The 22,392-nt window shown below is 64.8% G+C and overlaps 3 protein-coding genes across 4 annotated transcripts in view; all 3 read left to right on the forward strand.

Moving 5' to 3' along the window:
• The window catches only part of Ndufa13 (NADH:ubiquinone oxidoreductase subunit A13), a 200,475-nt gene that overhangs the window by 108,289 nt on the left and 69,794 nt on the right, over nt 1-22,392 (forward strand). Inside the window, exon 6 of one of the 2 annotated variants that reach the window (XM_090335400.1) lies at nt 17,193-17,210. The exons of the other annotated variant lie outside the window; for it this stretch is intronic. The gene's annotated coding sequence lies outside the window, so the exon portion shown is untranslated. Of the gene's footprint in view, nt 1-17,192; nt 17,211-22,392 lie in introns of those variants that run through there. 2 annotated transcript variants of the gene reach the window in all.
• On the forward strand, nt 1,214-4,501 carry Ap1m1 (adaptor related protein complex 1 subunit mu 1). Its single transcript, XM_090335285.1, has 11 exons — nt 1,214-1,307; nt 1,775-1,931; nt 2,027-2,094; nt 2,195-2,325; nt 2,394-2,541; nt 2,888-3,014; nt 3,112-3,254; nt 3,345-3,416; nt 3,519-3,677; nt 3,795-3,996; nt 4,121-4,501. The coding sequence occupies exons 1-11, from the start codon at nt 1,266-1,268 to the stop codon at nt 4,141-4,143; spliced, it is 1,272 nt and encodes a 423-aa protein (XP_090191411.1). The 5' UTR covers nt 1,214-1,265; the 3' UTR covers nt 4,144-4,501.
• Nucleotides 17,208-19,052, forward strand: Klf2 (KLF transcription factor 2). The gene is made up of 3 exons (XM_090335314.1): nt 17,208-17,376; nt 17,502-18,270; nt 18,507-19,052. Exons 1-3 carry the CDS (start codon nt 17,302-17,304, stop codon nt 18,680-18,682), a joined length of 1,020 nt encoding a protein of 339 aa, XP_090191440.1. The 5' UTR covers nt 17,208-17,301; the 3' UTR covers nt 18,683-19,052.

Below are 22,392 nucleotides of genomic sequence, written 5' to 3' on the forward strand. Positions count from 1 at the left end.
GACCCGGGTTCGATTCCTCGGTACCATATACATAGAAAAAAGCCAGAATGGTGCTGAGGCTCAAGTGGTAGAGCTCTAGCCTTGAGAAAGTCCAAGGACAGTGCTCAGGCCCTGAGCTCAAGCCCAGGACTGGCAAAAAACAAAAAAAAACAAAACCAGCATGGTACTGAAGTCCATGAGACTTACCTCCAATTAACCACCAGAAAACCAGAAGTGGCGCTGTGGTGCAGGGGGTAGAGTGGTAGCCGTGAGCTTTAGAGCTGGGGGACAGCGCCCAGGCCTAGCGTTCCAGTCCCACCCCGACAAAAAGAAGTGGCAGGGTGGCTCAGAGTGGCAGAGCACTAACCTTGCACTGCGAGCTCGGGGACAGCGCCCAGGCCCAGCATTCCGGCCCCTAGACCCGAACACAGGCCTGGGAGGGAGAGCGAGCTGGCCAGCCGCCTCGCTAGCCTCTTTCTTGCCTTGGTCTCGAGGACTTTCCTGCCCCGATGGCTCACGCCGCTCATCCCAGCCACTCGGGAGGCTGAGGTCTGAGGACGGCGGTTCGAAGCCAGCCCCGCAGGGAAGTCTGTGAGACGCCAGCCCGGGGCGCAGCTCAGCTCCAGTGCGGGGTCGGCGGCCGCCCTGCCAGATCTGGCCTCCGCCGTCACCACGGCACACCAACTGCGGGGGCCGCGCTGCGCCCCGCTCCTGCGCCCGGCTCCGGCGCCCCGTTCCCGCTCCCGGCTCCTGCGCCCCGCTCCTGCCCCCCGCGTCTGCGCCCGGCTCCTGCGCCCCGCTCCTGCCCCCCGCGTCTGCGCCCGGCTCCTGCGCCCGGCTCCTGCGCCCGGCTCCTGCGCCCCGCTCCTGCCCCCCGCGTCTGCGCCCGGCTCCTGCGCCCCGCTCCTGCGCCCCGCTCCTGCGCCCCGCTCCTGCGCCCCGCTCCTGCCCCCGCGTCTGCGCGCCGCCGGAGCTGGGGCCGCGCAGGTCCAGTCGGCTGCGCCGGCCCCGCCCCCCGAACCCACTTCCGGGGTGTTCCAGTCGCAGGCGAGAAAAACGGTCCTCTAGAGAGCACTGCGCTTGCGTGTACACTGCCCTGCGCACGCGCATCGCCTTGGCCCCGCCCTAGCCGGACATAACGGTCCGCGCGCGGCTCTCTGAACCGGAAGTGCCGGCGAGGTGTCGCGGGGCGCGCCCGGCCTCGCTCAGCGCCCCGCAGTCCGCGCCGCCGCCGCCGCCGCCGCCGCCGCCGCCCTCGGCCTGTGCCGAGGCTCCCCACCACCGCCATGTCCGCCAGCGCCGTCTACGTGCTGGACCTGAAGGGAAAGGTAGGGAGGATCCCGCCCTGCCCGTCCCCGGGCGGCGCGGCCGGGCCTCGCGGGGCCGTCCCCGGCCCGGACCCGCCCGCGGGCCCGCCGTCCCCTGGGGCCCGCCCCGTTGCTAGGCAACGCCGCCGCCGTTGCTAGGTGCCCGTCCCGCCCGCGCCCGCCCCGCCCGCGCGCGCCTGGGTCGGGGCTCGGAGGGTCACGAGCCGCGAGCGGGGCGTGGCGGGGCCGGGGGTCCCCGGGCGGCCCGGGCCTCCGCCTCCCCGGGGGTCGTGGGGCCTCGGGGCGGGCGGGGCGGGGCTGGGCGCGAACTCAGGCCCCGCGCGGCCCGGAGCTGCGCCGCCGGGGCCGCTTCCGGCCTGGGCCGGGCCCGGGCGGCCGTGCGGGTCTGCACGGAGGAGCCCTGGGGAGGCGGGGCGGGGCGCCCGGGGAAACCGAGTCCGCGGGCGCTGAGCCCGCGGGCGCGGCAGGTGCTGATCTGCAGGAACTACCGCGGGGACGTGGACATGTCGGAGGTGGAGCACTTCATGCCGTCGCTCATGGAGAAGGAGGAGGAGGGCGCGCTGTCGCCCATCCTGGCGCACGGCGCCGTGCGCTTCATGTGGATCAAGCACAACAACCTCTACTGTATCCTGTGCGGGGGGGGGGGGGGGGGGGGGGGCGGAGGGGGGGAGGGGGCGGGGGGCGCGCTCCCCCCCAGGGCTCCTTGACCACGCGCGCAGTGGTGGCCACGTCCAAGAAGAACGCGTGTGTGTCGCTGGTCTTCTCCTTCCTCTACAAGGTGGTGCAGGTGAGCGGCCATGGGCGGGCCGGGCTGGAGGACCCCCCCCCCCCCCCCCCCGCACGTCCGCGCGTGGACAGGGCCGAGCGGGGGCTGGGCTCGTGCGCAGGTGTTCTCCGAGTACTTCAAGGAGCTGGAGGAGGAGAGCATCCGCGACAACTTCGTGATCATCTACGAGCTGCTGGACGAGCTCATGGACTTCGGGTACCCGCAGACCACCGACAGCAAGATCCTGCAGGAGTGAGTGCCCGTCCACCCGCGGGGAACGGCCAGCCCCGGGCGGCGCCCTGACCGCCGGCCTCCTGCAGGTACATCACTCAGGAGGGCCACAAGCTGGAGACGGGCGCGCCCCGGCCCCCCGCCACCGTCACCAACGCTGTGTCCTGGCGCTCCGAGGGCATCAAGTACCGCAAGAACGAGGTGTTTCTGGACGTCATCGAGTCCGTCAACCTCCTGGTAGGCCTCTGCCTGCAGCGGTGTCACTGGGTTTCCTTGGTGCTTGTTTGCCCCGTTCTATTGTCGGCAGCCCGGGCGCTGCCCCAAGGGGGTTTTGTTGGGTTGTGCCTTTCCTGGGGCTGGGACTCCAGGCCACACACCCAGCCCCCCCTCAAAGCTGGTGCTCTACCAGCTGAGCCACAGCGCCAATTCCAGCTTTGGCTTGGCTAACGGGAGGGAAGAGTCTCACGGACCTTCCTCCAGGGCTGGCCCCGAGCGGGGAGGGGCGGTGCAGGCTGTCCACGCGTGGTGTGTGCGGTTCGGGGTCCCCGCGAGCAGACGTGGCCGCCCTGTGCCCGCGCCCCAGGTCAGTGCCAACGGCAACGTGCTGCGCAGCGAGATCGTGGGCTCCATCAAGATGCGTGTGTTCCTGTCGGGAATGCCCGAGCTGCGGCTGGGCCTCAACGACAAGGTCCTGTTCGACAACACGGGCCGTGAGTGGGGGCCGCCGGGGCGGGGCTTGGCCTGGTGTGGGGCCTGCCCCTGCCCGACCTCACCCCCATCCCTCCCTCCCTCCCTCCCTCCTTCCAGGGGGCAAGAGCAAGTCCGTGGAGCTGGAGGACGTGAAGTTCCACCAGTGCGTGCGGCTCTCACGCTTCGAGAACGACCGCACCATCTCCTTCATCCCGCCTGACGGCGAGTTCGAGCTCATGTCCTACCGCCTCAACACCCACGTGAGTGCCTGAGTACCCCGCTCTGCCCGCCCCTGCTCCACGTGACCCCGCTCCGCTCAGTACTGAGGTCACCCCATCCTGAACCCCCAGGTGAAGCCGCTGATCTGGATCGAGTCTGTGATCGAGAAGCACTCGCACAGCCGCATCGAGTACATGATCAAGGTGGGGCCGGAGGGGAGGGGAAGGGACTGGGAGGGCAGGGGAGGGGAAGGGGCCACGGTGGCCACGGGGAGCAAAACCTGGCCTCACCCCGCCCCCCCTCAGGCCAAGAGCCAGTTCAAGCGGCGCTCGACGGCCAACAACGTGGAGATTCACATCCCGGTGCCCAATGACGCGGACTCGCCCAAGTTCAAGACCACGGTGGGCAGCGTCAAGTGGGTCCCCGAGAACAGCGACATCGTGTGGTCCATCAAGTCCTTCCCGGTGAGGCCTGGGCCTGACCATCGCCCGGGCTCGCGCTGACCCCTACCCCTAACCCCACCCCAACCTCCTACCACCACCACCACCATCCGGGCTCTGACCCCACGTCGACCCCTCCAGGGCGGCAAGGAGTACCTGATGCGCGCGCACTTCGGGCTGCCCAGCGTGGAAGCGGAGGACAAGGAGGGGAAGCCGCCCATCAGCGTCCGGTTCGAGATCCCCTACTTCACCACGTCGGGCATCCAGGTGCGCTACCTGAAGATCATCGAGAAGAGCGGCTACCAGGCGCTGCCCTGGGTGCGCTACATCACGCAGAACGGAGGTGAGCCCGCGGGCGGCAGGCAGGGCACCGGGGCGGCGGGCGGGGCACCGGGACGGCGGGCGGGGCACCGGGGCGGGGGACCTCGGTGACCCCAACCCGACCCGCCCCCCACCCCTACCCCCAGATTACCAGCTCCGGACGCAGTGAGCCCCGCCTCCTCTCCACCTCCCCCGTGGTCGCGGGAGCAGGACCCCCGACAGACACCGCCGCACCCGGACTCCACAGGCCCCGCTCCCAGGCCGCCTCGGGCCTCGGGGCTCTGGGTCGCCTCGGGACCCCGCCTGCCTCTGTGCGCTTGTTGCCATTTGTTGCCCTCCCAGCCTGCTGCCGCCACACAGCGCTTGGTGGCTCCTGGGTTCCGGCCCCGCCGGGGGAGCCTGGCCCCCGCCTTGGCGGCCCGCGCCTGGGCCCTGGCCCGCAACTCTGGGTCCCCGATTCCCGGGCCAGGCCCCCGGCTGCAGCAGTGTTTGGGCCCGGCGGCCCGCATTAAAAGACGTTCACCTCCGCCTCTGCTCCTGTGCTGCCTGCCACGGGAGGGGGGCAGGGGTCCCCGCCGCCACCCCGGGGCCGAGGTCCAGGGTCCAGCCAGCCCATGCCTGTCCGCACCTTTCCCTCCCCCTCCTCTCCCGTCCTCCCCGTCCTCTCCCCTGTCCTCCTCCTCTCCCGTCCTCCCCGTCCTCTCCCCTGCCCTGCCCTTCCCCTCCTCTCCCCTTTTCTCCCCCTCCTCTCCCCTGTCCTCCTCTTCTCTCCCCTGCCCTCCGCATCCCCTCCCTTGCTCTCTGTCTTCTCCTCTCCCTGTCCTCTTCTCTTCCCTGCCCCCCCTCCCCCTCCCCTCCTCTCCCCGCCCAGGGCCGCCGTCCGCTGTGTCCACCAGGTGGCGCCCGCAGTCTCCACATGGGCAGGTGGGTCCCGGGCTGCCTGCGGGGCTGAGGAGCCCAGGTCACCAGGTCACCGCCCTCCCGCCCGGCTCCCCCAGTCCTCTGCTGAGTTGCCCTGGACGAGGCAGCGCCTGGACTCCTGCGTCCCCCCCAGACCTCCCTGTCCCCCTTCGTCCTCTCCCTGTCCCCTCTGGACCTCCTTGTCCCGTGTCTCCCCCAGACCCCGGCGTTCCCCCCTTGGCCCCCTCATCCCAGTGTCCTCCCTGCGTGTCCCCCACCCCCTGTCATCCTCAGTCTCCCCCCTCCACCCCCCTTCCCTGCAATCCCTGGCCAGCCGGCGCTATCAGCAGGAAACACCTTGTCAGCAGGAAGCCCCGCCCCTGCCCGGGAGCCCGGCCGCCTGGACCCTGGCCTGGCCCTGCCGGCTGGGGAGGGAGAACACGGACAGCCCCCGCCTGGGCTCCAGCCTGCCCAGGGCCCTGCGTGCGGGGCTGCGGAGAGCCAGTCCCAGCCTGCGATGCCCAGCCAAGCCGGGTTGCACTCCTCGAGAAAGACCAAGGACAGTGCCCAGGCCTTGAGTTCAAGGCCCAGGACTGGAAGAAAGAAAGTGGACCGAGTCCAGGCCCGAGCTGCAGGCCCAGGACAGAACCAGGCCCGGCCGGAAGCCAGCAAAGCCCAGAGGCCTTCACAGCCCCTCTGCACCCCCAGGGGCTCCCTGCGGCCTTTCCTGAAGAGAGGCTGGCCTCCAGTGTTGGGGTGCTGTAAGGACTCCCGGAGTCACCCGGGAGGCCCCCACTCGCCTCCCCCTTTCTGGAAGCCATGCGTCCAGCAGCTCCACGCCCGACCCTGGGAGGGGACAGTGGGGAGGGAGGGCATCACTGGAAACATCCACAGCGCTCTACGTCCAATGTGGGAGCTTCTGTGTGCAGAGACGGCTTGAATGACGAGAAGGGGCTGGGATCTAAGATGGGGTTCAGAGCCAGCGAGGCAGGAAGGTCTGAGGGGCCGCCAGAAACCCAGAAGCAGAGCTGTGGCTCCAGCGGGAGAGGCCAGGCTCAGGAAAACGCGCAGGGACAGTGCTCAGCCCCGAGTTCAGGCCCCAGGCCACGCCACAGCGCCACACACGCACTGCTGGCCTAGAGTGGCTGTGTTTAGTGGTCACCATGCCAGGAACGGCCCATCACCCAGCAGGGGAGACTGGGGCTAGGACGGGAGGAAGAAAGAGCAGGGCCGAGGCAGGAAGCGGGGCCCCGGCCCCCACAGGGTCAGTGGAGGCCAACAGGTCCAGGTGGACTTCTGCACCCGGGGATGGGCAAACTCCCTGTGGGGGGGGGCTCTGCAGCCTCTCGGGGGAGCCTGGGCAGAAGAGGGGACGCGGGGGGGGGGAGGAGGGGAGGGGGGGGAAGGGAGGACGGGGAAGCTACTTCTGTGATTTTGCGTTTTTCCACTCAAGGCCGGCACTCTGCCATTTGAGCCACAGCGCCACTCCGGGCTTTCTTTGTGATTCACCGGTGATCAGAGTTTCGTGGGCTTTCCAGCCCGGGCTGGCCTTGAACCGCCATCCTCAGACCTCAGCTTTCTGAGAAGCAGGCTGGACAGGCTTGAGCAGCCGTGCCGGGCTATTTTGGAAGTATTAAAAATAAAGCTGCTAGTAATGCAAATTGGGGGCAAATCAAAGTCAGGAAAGGAAAGTGAACCCCAACGCCCTCCCTGGCCCAGGACATCTGGCCTGGGTCCTCCCCCCACCCCAGAGCCACTTGCACCTCACTAGCCAGCCTCTCCCTGCTGGCCCAGCCTCAGGGCGGGGCCTGAACCCTTGTCCCCTGGCTGTATGGGGCAGATATGGGGGTGACACATCCCACAGGGACCCCCAGGGATAGCCGGGCATGGCGGAGCCCTGTGGAAGAAGGTCGGAGGACATCCCGACCCTGGCCTCCTGCGGCCCGGGATGAAGCCGGGGTCCTGCCTGTACCCCCATCTCGGTTCTTTCTAAGAAGCCACTTGCACCATCGCTCCCCAAACAGGAACCAGGGATGGCCGGACCCCTGTCGGGGCCTGCGGGGCACCTGCAAAGATTTTTATGTAAAGATCCTCGATGCAAATCTGGGGCCCAGGACCCCAAAAGCTCACTTCCCCTCAGCACTCAAGCCTGGGCGGCAGCTGCCCTGACACCCTGGACCGCAGGGGAGCGGACCCCGGGGGACCCCAAGCTCCCAACAGCGGACTCCACTCCGGCCCTAAAAACAAAATCTGAATTTTTCTTAGCTTTTACAGTGCTGGGACTTGAACCCAGGGCCTTCAGAAAATGGCACCTCAGTCACCTCTCCTCGTCACTGCCCTCCCCCCTCCCCTCTCCCCCCAGCAGCCACAGGACTGCCTGCTGGCCCCGTGGATTTGCTCATCCTGGAACTTTCCTGTCTGTGGCTCTCGGGCCATGAAGCCCTTGCCCCGTGTCCAGCGCGTGGCGGAGCTTGTCCTGTCCCTGTGCCATCTTTGTCCCTCTTCATGGCTGAGTAATACTCGGCTGGGGGAGGGGAGCCACGCTGTTGCTATGTTCATCCACGCTTCTTTCCGTGGCCGCTCCCAGGGTGAAAGCCCACAGAGGCCCTCTGCGCCTGGGGCCGTGTCCTCAGGACAATGGCCCCAGCCACTCCTGCCCCACTGGGTGACTGGCCTGGCCACAGCCGCAGGAGCTGGGATTGCAGCTCCCCAGGCCTTGCATTTTCTCTCTCCCTGCCTGGCGGGGAGCTCGCACCCCTCTGCGCCTTGGATGGCTTTGAGATGCATCTGCCTCTGGGTAGCTGAGCTGGAGCCAGGAAGGGGGTTGAGGCCCCTCAAAACCATTTCTCTAGCTGTGCAAAGGATTGGCAAGGTTCACCCTGAAATCTGAACACCCATCGGCACCCCCGCGCCCCCCCATCCAGCAAAGCCGATTTTTTTTCTTTTTTCTTTTTTATGACTGGTGCAAAACCACAGGCGTGGCCGGATACAGGTTTGTGCTTTGCTCCCCAGGCCCGGGCCCTGGGCCTCCTGGAACCACAGCTCGGGCGCCACACACCCCAAACCCCAAAACAAAAAACACCTCCGTGCTGCCGGAGCCCCACGGAGATGGAGATCCCACAGGGCCAGGGCCCGGGACGCTCGCTGAGGGCTCAGGGCGCTCTGGAGGCCGCAGGCTGCGCTGGGGATGGCAGCTTCAGGCCAGCCGAGAGCCTCCACCCCCGGCCCGGATCCTGGGCCAGGCAGACAAGCACCTTCGCCTGAAAACAACGAAAGCGATAGAGTGAAGCCTACATGGCTGAGCCCTGCCTGGCAGGCAGGGGCCCGGAGTTCAAGCCCAGTACCCCCAGAACAGAATGTAAATAAAACAAGGAGGCAGCCGGGGTTGGGGTGCAAGGTTCCTGGCTCACCAGACTGGAGAAGTTCACGCAGTGTCTGCTGACAAGCTCGTGGGGTTCGAGAGCCCGCCACCCCATGGCCTGAGCAGGCTGGAGGGACCCTGCGGGGACCCCACCCCACCTCCCCCACCAACCCTGCCCCTCCCGGCTCCCACACCTCCCCCTGACAAGCCGTTTCCTCCTGCTGTTCTGCCCACCTGGCACACTCAGGCCCCTGACCATCTGGGCGCCACACTCAGTGAATCCCCAAGACCCCATTTTGCCACTGACCCCCCTTCCCAGAGACAATCTTCAGGAGCCCCCATTTCATTTCCTGGCCAGCAGGACTGAAAATGCCAGCTTTGCAGAACGGCTGTGTGCCCCAGGGCCTTTGCACGGCTGCCCCTGGGGTGCAGGGACTTCTCTCGCCTGTTGGAAGAAGCCCTTCCTGACTTCCTTGTCGGCAAGGTCAAGTCTCACCCTCCTCTCCTCTCTCCCTCAGTCCCGACACTGTGGCACCCCGCTGGGAGTCTGAGGGATTGTGGGTGCCGGTACAGGAAAGATGGTCCTGCGGTTTTACACCAAAACCAAGAAAATGTCAGCAGGGGAGGGGGAGGGCAGCCCGCCTGCGGTGGAAACCTCACTGGGCCCCCAGGGGCCAGGGCCCCTCCCCCACGTGACGCAGGGCCAGAACTTAGGGACCCCCAGGTCCACACCCTCAGTTTAGTGCCCCAACAGGAAGACATTTAAAGAGCCCCCTTCCTCCCCAGCCTTTCTGCCAGGCCCGGGCAGGCAAGGGGGGGGAAAGTCCTGGGGGCGTGGGGACCCCCGGCCTGGGCCACCCCGAGCCCCCCTCGGACGTGTGCCTTGAGGGACAGGGGCTGCATGGAGTCTCTCTGGATGGGCACAGAGCCTCCAGGAAGGTCTCGGGCTTCTCAGTGTCACCCAGCAAGGCTGGGAGCTCCCTGGAGTCCCTCAAGCTTCCTGTACCCCAATATAGCTGAGACCCTGGGGTCCCAGCAGAGCTCAGCTCCCCACACTCCTGTCAGCCACATTAGGACCCAGGCGCTGCCCCTTGAGCTTGGGGGCTTTTGGGTGGTTCCTTAGTGATGAGTCTGTCTCACTGCCTTTCCTGCTCAGGCTGGCTTTGAACCCTGATCCTCAGATCTCAGCCTCCTGAGGAGCAGGGGCTTGCGGTGAGGCCTGTCACATTCCAGCAGCAGGCGTGGCGGTGACTCTGCCGGCTGAGTTCCAGTGGGCCAGCCCTGACCCGAGGGCCGCGGCCCTGGCTTTTAATTTGGGGCAGTTCTGGGCTTTGAACCCAGGGCCTCCTGCTTGCCCACGCCTGTCATCCTAGCTACTCAGGAGACTGAGATCTGAGGATCGAGGTTCAAAGCCTGCCTGGGCACTAAAGACCGTGAGACGCTTATCTCCAATGAACCACCAGAAAACAGGAAGTGGCGCTGTGGCTGGAGGGGTCGAACGCTAGCCAGGCTGGAGGACCAAAAGCTCAGGGTCGCCAGCCAGGCCCCGAGTTCAAGCCCCAGGACGGACTCATACCAGGGAAGCACCAATGGCATTTTCCACCCTGCACATCTCCCTGTGTGTGGTTGGGGACCAGGGGTCCCATGTTTATCTCTGTCCTGGATGGGGTCCCGGGGCTCTGTGCGGGGGGCCCAGGCTGTGTCCGCCCCTGGTCCAGCCGTGGCCGGCAGAAGCTGGACAGAGGCCGGGGCTACAGGAAGTGCCTCCGAGCCTGGCTTCCTGCGAGGGAGCGGGGAGAGGAAGCCCCGGGCGGGCGGGGTAAAAATAATGGGGTATATAAGGAGCAGGCGCAGGCGGCAGGTGGCCGGAGACGCCAGCCAGGCCCACGGTCGGTCCTTCCACCCGTCTCACTGCCAACCTCTCTCTGCACTTTGGGCTGGAGAGGACAAGCCGGGCTGGGCCATGGACAGCCTGCTGGCCCCAGCAGCCTGGGCTAGGACTGGAATTCAGCCTCCTCCATGGCCTCCATTGTCCCCCTCCCCGCCCCGCACGGCAATGGGGCTGCGAGCCGGGTCTGGAGTCACTGCTGGACAAGGCTGGCTTTGAACCTCAGTCCTGGGAGCTCAGCCTCTGAGTAGCTGGGACTCCAGGCACCGCTGTGCTGCCCTCAGCATTCACAGTGCTTTTACTTTGGGGGGTGAGCAGCGAACTGCCATGACGGGTCTGGGTTTCCCTCCTGGGGCCGCAGTCAACCGGCCTCGGCCGTTCACAATAGAACCCGCTTTGTGCGCCATCGTTTGGCCCAGTTGCCAACCAAGGCAGCGTTCTGGCCGCGTTCCAGGCAGCCGGCTCTGCTCAGCTTTCCTTTCTCTTCCTTCTTCTTGTCTCTGAGTTAGCCACACGAAATCCTCGTCCACTTCCAGTGGCACAGGAGATGAGGTGTGGCTGGCTGCTCAGGCTACTCTGGGCCAGCCTGAAGCTTCTGGGCTCAAACGATCCTGTTCTCAGCCTCCTGAGTAACTGAACTACAGCAATGTACCAGCACAGCTGGCCTGCTATTATTATTATTATTATTATTATTAGTCCTGGGTGCTGCCAGAAAAGTCTGACGAGCAAGGATGTGTTCAAAGCCCAAAGGAGTCTTTGAAGGTACATTTCAATCTGATGACCAAAGTTCTAAATTCCTCCGCAGCTCCAGGCAGCTGGAAAGTCCAGTGGGCAAAGCGATGACCCCAAACAGCGCATGAGCGGCCGCCTGGGCCCGGGGTCTGATTCAGCTTCCTTGTATTGAAATGTGGCCCTGGGGCCGGAAGCACGGGGGGCTGCAGCCAATGCTGCTGGCTGCAGCCCAGGAGTGAGGCGAGGACTGACCCCCCCCACTCCCGGGGGACGCCTCCGTGGCTGGGGACCCAGCACCCCAGGAACCTGGAGAAATGTTTTTTTTTTTTAATTTTTCCAGTCCTGGACTTGAGCTCAGGGCCTGAGCACTGTCCTTGGACTTTCTCAAGGCTAGAGCTCTACCACGTGAGCCTCAGCTCCACTTCCAGCTTTCTTCTGTGTATGTGGTACCGAGGAATCGAACCCGGGTCTTCGTGCATGCTAGGCAAGCACTTTAACCACTAGGTCAAACTCCCGGCCCTCATTTTTTTTTTTAACCAGTCCTGGGGCTTGAGCTCAGGGCCTGGACACTGTCCTTGACACACTTTGCTCAAGGTCAGCACTCTGCCACTTGAGCCACAGCACGAGTCTGACTTTTTCTGTGCATGTGGTTCCCAGGAATTGAACCCGGGTCTTCGTGCATGCTAGGCAAGCACTCTACCACTAGGCCAAACGCCTGGCCCCAAAATGTCTTTTCTATTGTCACTTGTTTAGCCTGGGTGTGCTGGGCAGGTGCTCTGCCACTGACCCAGGGATAAGCCTGGTGCTGGTTTGGGACCCCAGCCACACCGGAGGCTCCCGCCTGTCACCCCAGCTCCTCAGAAGACTGAGATCCCAGAGGGTCGCGCGGTTCAAAGCCAGCCCGGGAAGGCAAGACTCGGATCTCCAGTGAACCAGCCATAAAGTTGGAAGAGAAGCTGTGGCTCAAGGGAAAGAGCACCAACCTTCAGTGAAAGAGCCCAAGCCCAGAGTTCAAGTCCCAGGACCAGCGCGCGCACACACACACACACACACACACACACACACACACGCACACACACACACGCACACACACATGCACACAGGCACGCACAGAGGCGAACGAGCCAAGCCCTTTGCTGGCTATTTCTGGGGAAGAACCTGACCCTCGCACATACTTTGGAAATGGCTTTTCCAGTGGAAAAGATCCCCCCCCTTCTTTTTCTTTTTTTTTTTCAGTCTTAAGAGAGTCCAGATTGTTACCCTGAGGCCCGCCATAAACCGTGCCTATTTTTAACGCCTGGGGTCACACATGCCTCTGGGCAGGGCCAGCGTCTGTCCCCGGGCCTGCCGTGATGTGGGGAACTGGGCTGCCAGCCAGCCAGGAGTACCAGAAACTGAAAATATTCCAGAACATTCCTTCGCCAGGCCATCAGAGGCTGTGAGGAGGGGGGAGGGCGGGATTGGCTCCAAGCTTCAGAGTGGAAAGACATAGCGCCAGGAGACACGGCGAATACACACCCCAACAGTAACGGGAATGCAGACTCCGGAGTGACTGGGGACCGGGTGCCGGGGGCTCCGCGGTGCCCAGCGTGGCTCAGCGAGGACAAGAGCGCACTGGACAGATGTTACCTGAAGATCTCCACCAAGGCAGGGGAAGCGGGGTGCGGCTGGCCTGTAGCCCCAGCCCTGGGGAGGCCCGGCAGGAGCACTGAAGAGTCCCCGTCACCCTGGGTGACACAGCTGTGACGCTGGCTCAGAAAATCAGAATGAAGAAAGTGGGGGCAGATGTCTCTCCGCTGGGCCTGGCCAGTCCTGTCAACCCAGCTTCTCACCAGGATCACAGTTCAAGTCTAGCCCTGGGAAACAAACCCAAGATACTGCTAGATATCCCCCCCTCCTTTTTTTTTTGCCAGTCCTGGGCTTGAGCTCAGGGCCTGAGCACTGGCCTTGGACTTTCTCAAGGCTAGAGCTCTACCACTTGAGCCTCAGCACCACTTCCGGCTTTTCCTATGTATGTGGTACCAAGGAATCGAACCCGGGTCTTCGTGCATGCTAGGCCAGCACTCACTCTACCACTAGGCTCAACTCCCGGCCCCAGATATCTCCCATTAACTAGCAAAAAGCTAGAACTGGAGGTGTGGTTTGAGTGGTAGAGTGCTGGCTTTTTAAGTACAAAGACCTGAGCTCTAACACCAGTACCTCAAACAACAAAAATGATAATTTTGATAATTAAGCATTACAGGGCTGGGATGTGGCTCAGTGACAAAGCGCTTGTCTAGCAAGTGCAACGTCCTGCTTTCATCCCCAGTACCAAAAAAGAAAAGACAAAAAAAATACAGTTAAGGGTCGGGAGTTTGGCCTAGTGGTTAAAGTGCTTGCCTAGATGCACAAAGACCTGGGTTCGATTCCTCGGTACCACATACATAGAAAAAAGCCAGAAGTGGTGCTGAGGCTCAAGTGGTAGAGCTCTAGCCTTGAGAAAGTCCAAGGACAGTGCTCAGGCCCTGAGCTCAAGCCCAGGACTGGAAAAAAACAAAACAAAACAAAAAAAAAGAGTAATCATAACTTTCCAGAAGTGTACTGGAAGACTCAGTCCGGCCTTGGTGCTGGGATCCATGTGCCAGAACCTCATGCCAGGTGGCCCAGAGAGGAGAGGGAGGGAGGGCGGGCAGGGATGAAGGAAAGGGGAGGGATGGAGGGAGGGCAGGGGTGAGGGGAGATGGGACGGGCAGCAGCTTCCTGGCTTGAAGACACAGCCAGAATTACCCAGGTCCCTGAAGGACAGGAGTCCAAGGCAGACTGGGCTCCCTCCCGCCCTCCCTCCCGCCCTCCCTCCCTCCCTCCCTCCCGCCCTCCCTCCGCCCTCCCTGCCTTCAATCCTGGCCCTCTGCTTTTCCCCTCCTTCCTCTCCCGCCCCTCTGGGGACAGCGTCCCCCCATATGCCCAAGGGTGACACTCCAGCCTCAGTATCCTGAGTGCTGGGGCTCCAGACCTGAATGGCTGTGTCTGTCAGCCCGAAGCTCAAATTCCTGGATGCTGTGGGGGTAGGGAGACAATAACAGTACAGGTGCACACGTGCACGCGCACGCACACACACACACACACACACACTCACACATACTCATACACACTCACACACACACACTCACACACTCACACACACATGCACACACACTCATACACACTCACACACACTCACACACACTCACACGCACACACACACTCACACACTCACACACACATGCACACACACTCATACACACTCACACACTCACACGCACACGCGCACACACACGCAGGCACACCCATCCTAAGGCTTGAACGCAGGGCCTGAGTGTTTGTCCTTACACTTTTTCACTCAAAGTTGGTGCTGTACCACTTGGGTCACAGCTCCACTTCTGGCTTTTTGCTGGTCCATTGGAGAAAAGTCTCATGGACATTGGTGAACCCACGCTGGCTTTGACCCTCCACCCTCAGATCTCCTGCCTAGCTGGGGTTGCAGGTGTGGGCAGCTGCCGGCTGCAGTGCCTTCACTGGGTCCGCGGGGTCCTGAGGCTTGCTGGCCCGGCCAGCCCCCGGGGCAGCAGAGGAGGAGGTGGTGGAGTGGGGGACTGAGTTTTCTCCCCCTAACCTGACTCCCTTCCCCTCCCTGTGTGTGGGGCCTCTCCCTGCTGGTTCAGGCTGTCACCCACTGTGACTACGCACCAGGCACTCAGGGCCTCAAAATGCCCCTGAACCCCGAAGCAGAGGCATGTGAGGCTCCCACACCCGAGGAGGGGACCCCACTCTCTGGGTGCTGAGGATCAGTGTGTGGGGACATCCCCGGGCTTGGACGTTGAACGTCTTTCCCCCTTTTCACACCGGGCTGTTTTCCTCAATGGGAGCAGAGGCTCGCTAGGCCTAGACCGTGTTCTAGATGGGTCACCTGCTCAGGTCAGACCCACAGGGACATCTCCCGACAGTGCATCCACAGGCTCCCAAATCATTTGGTCTGGCTTCTGTGATCCCAGCGCCTCAGGAGGTGGAGATTGGGAAGACGGCTGGAGGCCAGCCTAGGTTAAAAATGTGAAGAGACGCCATCCCGTCCACAGGTGGGACTGGCCACAGGAGTCTGGCATGCTGGCTCAGCTGAAGTGTAAATGGGGCTGGAGTCGCAGGCTCACATGGGCGAAAATGGAAGCACAAAAGGCAGAAAGGAAAAAACAAACAGACCAACTGGATTTCATCGGTGGACACTATCAGGAAAGCGAAAGCCAGGCCCCAGTGGCTCTCGCCTGAAGTCCCAGCTACGCAGGGGCTGGGATCTGAGGATGACAGTTCAAAGCCAGCCTGGGCAGGACAGTCTGTAAGATCCTGTCCACTAATTAGTCACCAAAAAGCGGACCTGTGTCCCAAGCAGTAGAGTGCCAGCCTCCAGTGAGAAGGCCGGAATCTCCTCCAAGGCCAGCCCGGCGCAGGGGGCAGCGGCCGGCCTGGGTGGCTGAGAGCCTGGCAGGGCTCCCTGGCCAGTGGGCCTGTGAGTCAGGCTCGGGTCCCTAGTTGTTCGGGGTGGACAGAGCAGATCTCCCACAGAAAGGGGGGCCCTAGGGACCGGCCTTCTCTCCTATTGCTCTGCCGATAGACGTCCAGGGCTCCTCCAGTGAGGGGGTCCCAGAGTGGGCCGGGGTGACCCCGGGAAGGCCTGTGATCCCCGTGGGATGCAGCTGACCCTGGGCTTGACCAAGCCACAGGGGCGGAGCTCCACCGTGCATAACAGGCCATGGGCGTTACCAAAACGCGGGGGGCGTGGCTCCAGCCTTAGTTCAAATCCACTCGAATATTAGCATGGGCGTGGCTAGGCTGCAGGGGGCGTGACCCAAACGTTAGCAAGGCGTGGCTCGTGCAGAGTAGGCGTGGCCTGCTGTGTGGGCGTGGTTAGGACGGCCGGGGCGTGGCTAGACGGGTGGGGGCGTGGCTCTGACGGTGAGCTCGGGACCAGCCAGGTCCACCTGCTGTTCCCCCAGGCGTGGGGCGGGGGAGGGGCGGGGGGGGCGGGGGGGGGGAAGATCCCGGCCACGGAGGGGATTTGCAGACCTCGTCTGGAGCGCGCCCAGTGGCTCACATGGCACATTTTCTGGAGAGTTCCCGGGCCTGGCTCTGTGCCCGGGCCTGGGCTCCGCTGGGGTGTGATTGCGGGGGGTGGGGGGCATCCCCGGGCGGTGGGCTGGGAGGGAAGCCGGGGGCGCTGGAGCACACAGGGACAGCAGAGCCGGAACCCTTCAGTAACAGAGAGGGTGCGGGCCCCGGGGCCTGCCCAGCGGCTGTGGGCGCTAGAGGCCAAGCCCCCCACACGCAGGCGCCACCGCCCGGCACCCCCTGTTTGTTCCATGTGAAGCCCCTGCGCCCGGGAGCCCAGCCCTGTCGGGAGCTGCCTGCTGGGGGCGGGGGACTCCAGGAGCTGCTGCGCACCCCGTGCTGGTCAAGCTGGCCACTGCCAGTGTCTAAACCAAGTGCAGGGACGAGGCGCGCACCGCCACGCTGGGCTCCGCGTGACCGTCCCCGGGCACCCGGCGCGGCCCCTCCGCCGGTGGCCCGGTCCGGCCTCGCCTCACCATCCCCTTCCCTTCCTTGGGTCAGAAGGCGCCCGGGCCCCCTGGCCAGGGCCTGGGGACAGGAGTGCTGGCCCCGGCCTTCGGTGCGAGGTGGCTCTATTATGTATGTCTCCGCGGCTCCCAGTGAAGGCAGCCAGCTAGCCATTCTTCCCATCGTGCCCAGCGCCTGCCTCAGTTTCCCCGCACTCGCGGGGCCCGGGTGAGGCGCGTGGGGAGCGTCCCTAACACCGGCCTGGTTTTGATGGTGGCTGTTTGTTTGGGGCCCGACTCCGTCGGGTCGGCGCTGCCCGGTCCTCGGCGCCCGCCGCCCTGGGACTGCAGGCGCGCGCACTCCGGCCGACGTGGCCTTCCGTGCGTGGACGGGACCGCGCGAGGCTGTTAACCGGGGAAACACACAGTGGGTCCCCAGCGAACCGGAGCCCGGGCTGCGCTGCGGCCGGGGGGCCGCGTCCAGGCGCAGGCCTCCGGGGCCGGGCGCACCCCGCGCCGCGCAGGCGGGAGCGGGACCGCGGGCCGTCCCGCGGCTGTTGTGCCGCGCGTGTTGACGCCGTCGCCACGGCGACGGGGCGGGGCGGGGCCTGCGGGGGCGGGGCCTGCGGGGCGGGGCCTGCGGAGGCGGGGCGGGGCCACGCGGAGCCCGGGCACCCGCCGAGGCCTCGGCCGCCGCCGCCCGCCGGCTTATATACCGCGGCTAAATTTAGGCTGCGCCCGGAGCTCGTCCCCATCCGGGACGCGTTTCCGCTCCGCCGCCCTGGCCCGGCCCCCGCGCGCGCCGCGCCTATAAGGCCGGGCGGGCCGGGCGGCGGGGCAGAGCCGTCCCCGCGATCCCCGCCGTCCGCGCCCCCGGTCCCGGCCATGGCGCTGACCGAGCCCATCCTGCCGTCCTTCTCCACCTTCGCCAGCCCGTGCCGCGAGCGCGCCCTTCAGGAGGTGAGGGCGGCGGGGTGCGGGGCGCGGGGCGCGGGCGGCGGCGGGGACCGCGGGCGGCGGGGACCCCGGGCGGCGGCGGGGACCCCGGGCCGCCCCGCGCTCACGCCCGGTCCCCGATCCCGCAGCGCTGGCCGCGGCCCGAGCCCGACGCGGGCGGCACGGATGACGACCTCAACAGCGTGCTGGACTTCATCCTGTCCATGGGGCTGGACGGCCTGGGCGCCGAGGCCGCCCCGGAGCCGCCGCCCCCCGCGCCCGCTTACTTCTACCCGGAGCCGCCCCCGCCCTACGACGGCCCGGGGCCCGAGCTGCTGCGGCCCGCGCTGGACGCGGCCCCCGCGCTGCACGGCCGCTTCGTGCGGGCTCCGCCCGCGCGCCTGGTGAAGGCCGAGCCCCCCGAGGCGGACGGCGGCGGCTACGGCTGCGCGGGGCCGCGGGGCCTGAAGCGCGAGGCGGGCCCGGGACTGGCGGCGGCCGCCTGCATGCGGGGCCCGGGCGCGCGGCCCCCGCCGGCCGACACGCCGCCGCTCAGCCCCGACGGCCCCGCGCGCCTCCCCGCGCCCGGCCCGCGCGCGCCCTTCGCGCCGCCCTTCGGCGGGCCCGGCTTCGGGGGCTCCGCGCCGAGCCTGCGGTTCGCGGCCCCCGCGCCCGCCGCCGCCTTCGGGCTGTTCGAGGACGCGGCCGCCGCCGCCGCCCTGGGCCTGGCGCCGCCCGCCGCGCGCGGGCTCCTCACGCCCCCCGCGTCCCCCCTGGAGCTGCTGGAGGCCAAGCCGAAGCGCGGCCGCCGCTCGTGGCCCCGCAAGCGCACGGCCACGCACACCTGCAGCTACGCGGGCTGCAGCAAGACCTACACCAAGAGCTCGCACCTCAAGGCGCACCTGCGCACGCACACAGGTAGGGGCGGGGCCGGGCGCGCGCGAGCGGGGATTGGCCGAGCGGGGCCGCGGGGCGGGGCGCTCGGGGCGGACCCCGCCCACGGGGCGGGGCCAGGGCTGAGGACGGCGGCGGGGGTCGCGCGGGCCGCGGGGCTCAGCGCGGCCTCGGGTCCAGGGGTGGCGCGCGGGCCTGGAGGGCGGCCCGGGCTTGTGCGATGCCGGACGGGGAGACTGAGGCCGCCCCCCCGCCCGCAGGAGAGAAGCCCTACCACTGCAACTGGGACGGCTGCGGCTGGAAGTTCGCGCGCTCCGACGAGCTCACGCGCCACTACCGCAAGCACACGGGGCACCGGCCCTTCCAATGCCACCTGTGCGAGCGCGCCTTCTCCCGCTCCGACCACCTGGCCCTGCACATGAAGAGGCACGCCTAGCCGCCCGCGCCCCGCGCCCCCACTGTGACTCTATTTATTGGACCCCAAGACGGGGCTGGATAGCGTGGCCACCACGCCGGCCACCCACGTCCCCACCGACCGCAGGCCCCGGAGGGGCGACGCCGCCCAGAGCCACGACCCAGGAAGTGTCGATCTCCAAAAGAATGGGAAAAAATATATATATATAGGTGCAATAATGGCGTGTCCACCCCCTCCACGCGGGCCTCCACGCAGCCCAGACCACGGCCGGCCGCGCCAGCCGCGGCCGCAGAGTTTTGTTTTTTTATATAGAAGATTGTACATAATAACTGTGACACAGATTGTATTATTGTAAATAACGGCGCCTGGTTGTTGTTTTTTTTTATATATATATATAAAACGTTTGCTATCTTGTTTTTAATTAAAAGAGAAACGTTTTTGCATCTTTTGGGTAAGAAAGAAAACAGAACGAGTCCCCGAGCGAGCCCGGTGGTTTGGGGTGGGGGCGCTGGGCCGCCTGGCACTGGGCGCTAGGCTGGCAGGGTGGGGTGGGGCCGCCGGGTGCGGCTGCAGCAGCTGCGGTTTTGCTATAAATCGAAACGCGAGGCTCAAATCCGAGCCCCGGGTTATTTTAAGGTTCTTTGAGCCATAAATTGCCTCCTTCCCCAGAGCTGAGAAAGTTCCCCGGCCACTTGACTGACGTGGCCTCCTCAGCTGGAAAAAAAGCCAAAACTACTTTGTTGTTTTCTGTAAGTTTCTGAGATTTGAGCCGTGTGTGTGTAAATGTGTAACAGGTCGGGCTCACACTCAGAGCCTTGAGGTCCTGCTTCACTTGTTTGCTCCAAGCTGGTGCTTTTCCACTTGAGCAACAAACTCCAGTCCCGTTTTCCCGACAGGTCACTTGGAAAGTGAGCTCCTCACCCAGGGCTCTCCTGCCCCTCGGTGGCTTTGTGTGGTTCTCTGATCTCTGCCAGTGACACTGCGGGGATAACGGGCGTAAGCCATGAGCCCTGTGTGCCAGAAGAAAAACGAACCAGCCTTGGGGCTCCAGTGCCCTCGGGACGGGCAGCATTGTGCCTGGGCTGTGGGTGTGGGGGACAGTTCCCCCCACTCCCCTCTGGCCCCCCCACTTCTGACGATTGTTTGTAAACGCTGGTGGGGTTGCCACACAGCGGGCTGGGATTTCCTCCTGCTGGGCGGGCTGGCCGTGCGCTCCAGGCTGAGCTGTTAGGTAATGCTGCGGGGAAAGCAGAACTGCGGAGGAGGGGCAGCTGGCTGGACCTCAGCTTCGCCCTGGTCCCTGTGAGGGATCTGAATCTCCCCGGAGGAGACAGTGGGGGTTCAGACCGGGGCCTCTGGGAAGCCAGGCTGAATGTTCACGCCTGTCACCCCAGCTCCTCGGCACCTGAGATCTGAGGAGGTTCCTAGTTCAAAGCCAGCCTGGGCGGGAAAGCGGTGTGATGCCTTCAATCTCTAGAGAACCAGCACAAAGCTGGGCTGTGGCTCACGAGGTAGAAGATGCTCAGGGACAGCAGCAGGTCCTGAGTTCAAGCCCCAGGACTGGCACTCCCCTTCTCACCCCGCTCTGCCCCCCAGGAGCCCCGGCGGTGCGGGTTTGGGCGTGGCTGGGGGAAGGAGGCCCAGAGTTTCCTGTGTAGGGCACGGGTGGGGCAGGACCTGCAGCCTCCTTTCTAGTGGCAGTGGTACCTGTGATGCCTGGAGATCTGGCGACCCATCCACCCCAGGGCCACCTCCTCATTCTCACAGCCCCCCCCCCAGGTCCTGTGCCTCAGTTTCCCTGTCTGGGACATGGATGTTCACTGCAGAAGGAATGGCAGTGGCTGCTGAGCTGCCCCTCCGGGGGAGGGGAAGATGCTGGTTTTAGGATCGGGGTTATTTTGTGCAGGGCTTGAACCCAGGGCCTGGGCGCTGTCCCTGAGCTCTCTAGCTCAAGGCTGGCGGTCCACCCCTTGGTGCCAGGATCTTCAGATCTCAGCTTCCTGAGTAGCTGGGGTGACAGGCGTGAGCCACCGCGCTCAGCTTGTTGCTCCCTATTTTGAGGTGAGGCGTCACCCTGTGCAGCCCAGTCCGGCTGGAACAGGCCCCCCACCCCCTCCGCCTCTGGCCCCAGGCACTGGCATCGCAGGTGTGGCTGCAGGGCTGTTACCCCTGCATTTTGCGGGCCAGGTGCCTGTCGTGTGAGATGTCAGGACTGGAACTCAGGCCCCATCCACACTGTTTCTCCCCGTGTCTAGCGGCTTCCACCTGCCCAAAGGCGTTGACTGGCCCTGCCCCCTCCACCTTGTGGGGTCCTGGAGCCCCCAGGGCAGGCACAGGTAATGGCTGGGGAGAAGGGGGCGGGGAACAGCTCAGGGCAGTTCCTCAAAAGGAAAACTCATGCACTTAGCATGACTCAGTGATTCTTCTCTAGATAGAGGCCCTGGGGCTCGAACTCACGCCACCCAAGCATAGCAGTGGGTGTCGGCCCAGCAGGCTGCCTGGCTGGTGCTTGTCTTCCGGGGGGTCTGGCTGCCCCCAGAACCAGAACAGCGGCAGGGCCCTGGGAAGCCAGCAGAGGAGCTGACATTTCAGGTATCCTCTTGAGCAGCTGGGAACTTGGGGTATAAACGCATGTTCTTTTGGGGTGTTTCTCTCCATGAGTGGAATTCTCCCTCCAAGCCTCTCTGAGGAAGCTCATCTAGCCAGGGCTTTACTAGTTGGCTGTTGTGTGTGTATTTGTGTGGGGCTTGAACTCAGGGCCAGGACCCTGTCTCTGAGGTTTCCTCAATCCAGGCTGGTGCTCTACCAGTTGAGCCACAGTGCCACTTTCAGCTTTTTGCTGGTTTGTTAGAGACAAGAGGCTCGCAGACTTTCCTGCCCGGTGCTGGCTTCAGACTGCAACACTAGAAAGCTGGGATTGCAGGCAGCCGCCGCCAGTGTGGACAACGTGCATGGATGGTGGCTGGCCTGGGGCCAGAATCTGGGCCCCGGCAGGCTCTGCCTCGCCTCTACAAATCGATGTCCTGGGGCTTTGCACCCTGCGGCTTCCGGCTGCCCTGGCTTCCCACAGGCTGGGTCTTGGCTTCCTCTTCTATGAAATGGGGTAAGGAGCTTCCTGGAAAGCAGGGCTTTGCTGCCACCCAGCCCCATGGAGGGGCTGGAGGGCTACTCTAGAAGGTTCCTCCAGTGGACTGTGGGGTTGTTGCATCCAGGCTCGGAAGTCCGGGTGCTCTGTTGGCATGGTGGTGCATTCCCGCAATCCCTGTGTTCTGGAGCTGGGGTGGGGGGTGGCATCTGAGGCCTGAGCCACAGCGAAGCCCTGTCACCCCACATCTGCTCAGATCTGAGGACCTGGGGCCAGCAGGAGGGCAGCCCAGACACTGGACAGAACAGGGGCCTAACCTCGGCCTCCAGGACCGTTTCTCCTCCCAGCGGTGCACAGGGCTCCCCAGGGCCTGGTGGCTGGGTCCCCTGGGCTGGGGACAGAATGCAACTGAGGTTCCTGGGGTGGGGTAGGGCCGCCGGCCCATTCTCCAGAACTTGCAGAGGCCTTGGATTAAGGAAACAATTCTTTGCCTCATGAGTGAACTCCTATGTTGCCTACTATAACACAGCCTGAGTGGCCCTAGGCACAGTCAATCCTGGTTGCACCCCTGACCCCAAATTGGCCTTTAGGGGACTGTCCCAAGATGTGGAGCAGCAGCAGGGCCGGGTGCAGGCTCGTGCCACCC

This window comes from Megascapheus bottae, chromosome 1, assembly GCF_031878675.1.
Source record: "Megascapheus bottae isolate mThoBot1 chromosome 1, mThoBot2.hap1, whole genome shotgun sequence".
NCBI classification, from domain to species: Eukaryota; Metazoa; Chordata; class Mammalia; order Rodentia; family Geomyidae; genus Megascapheus; species Megascapheus bottae.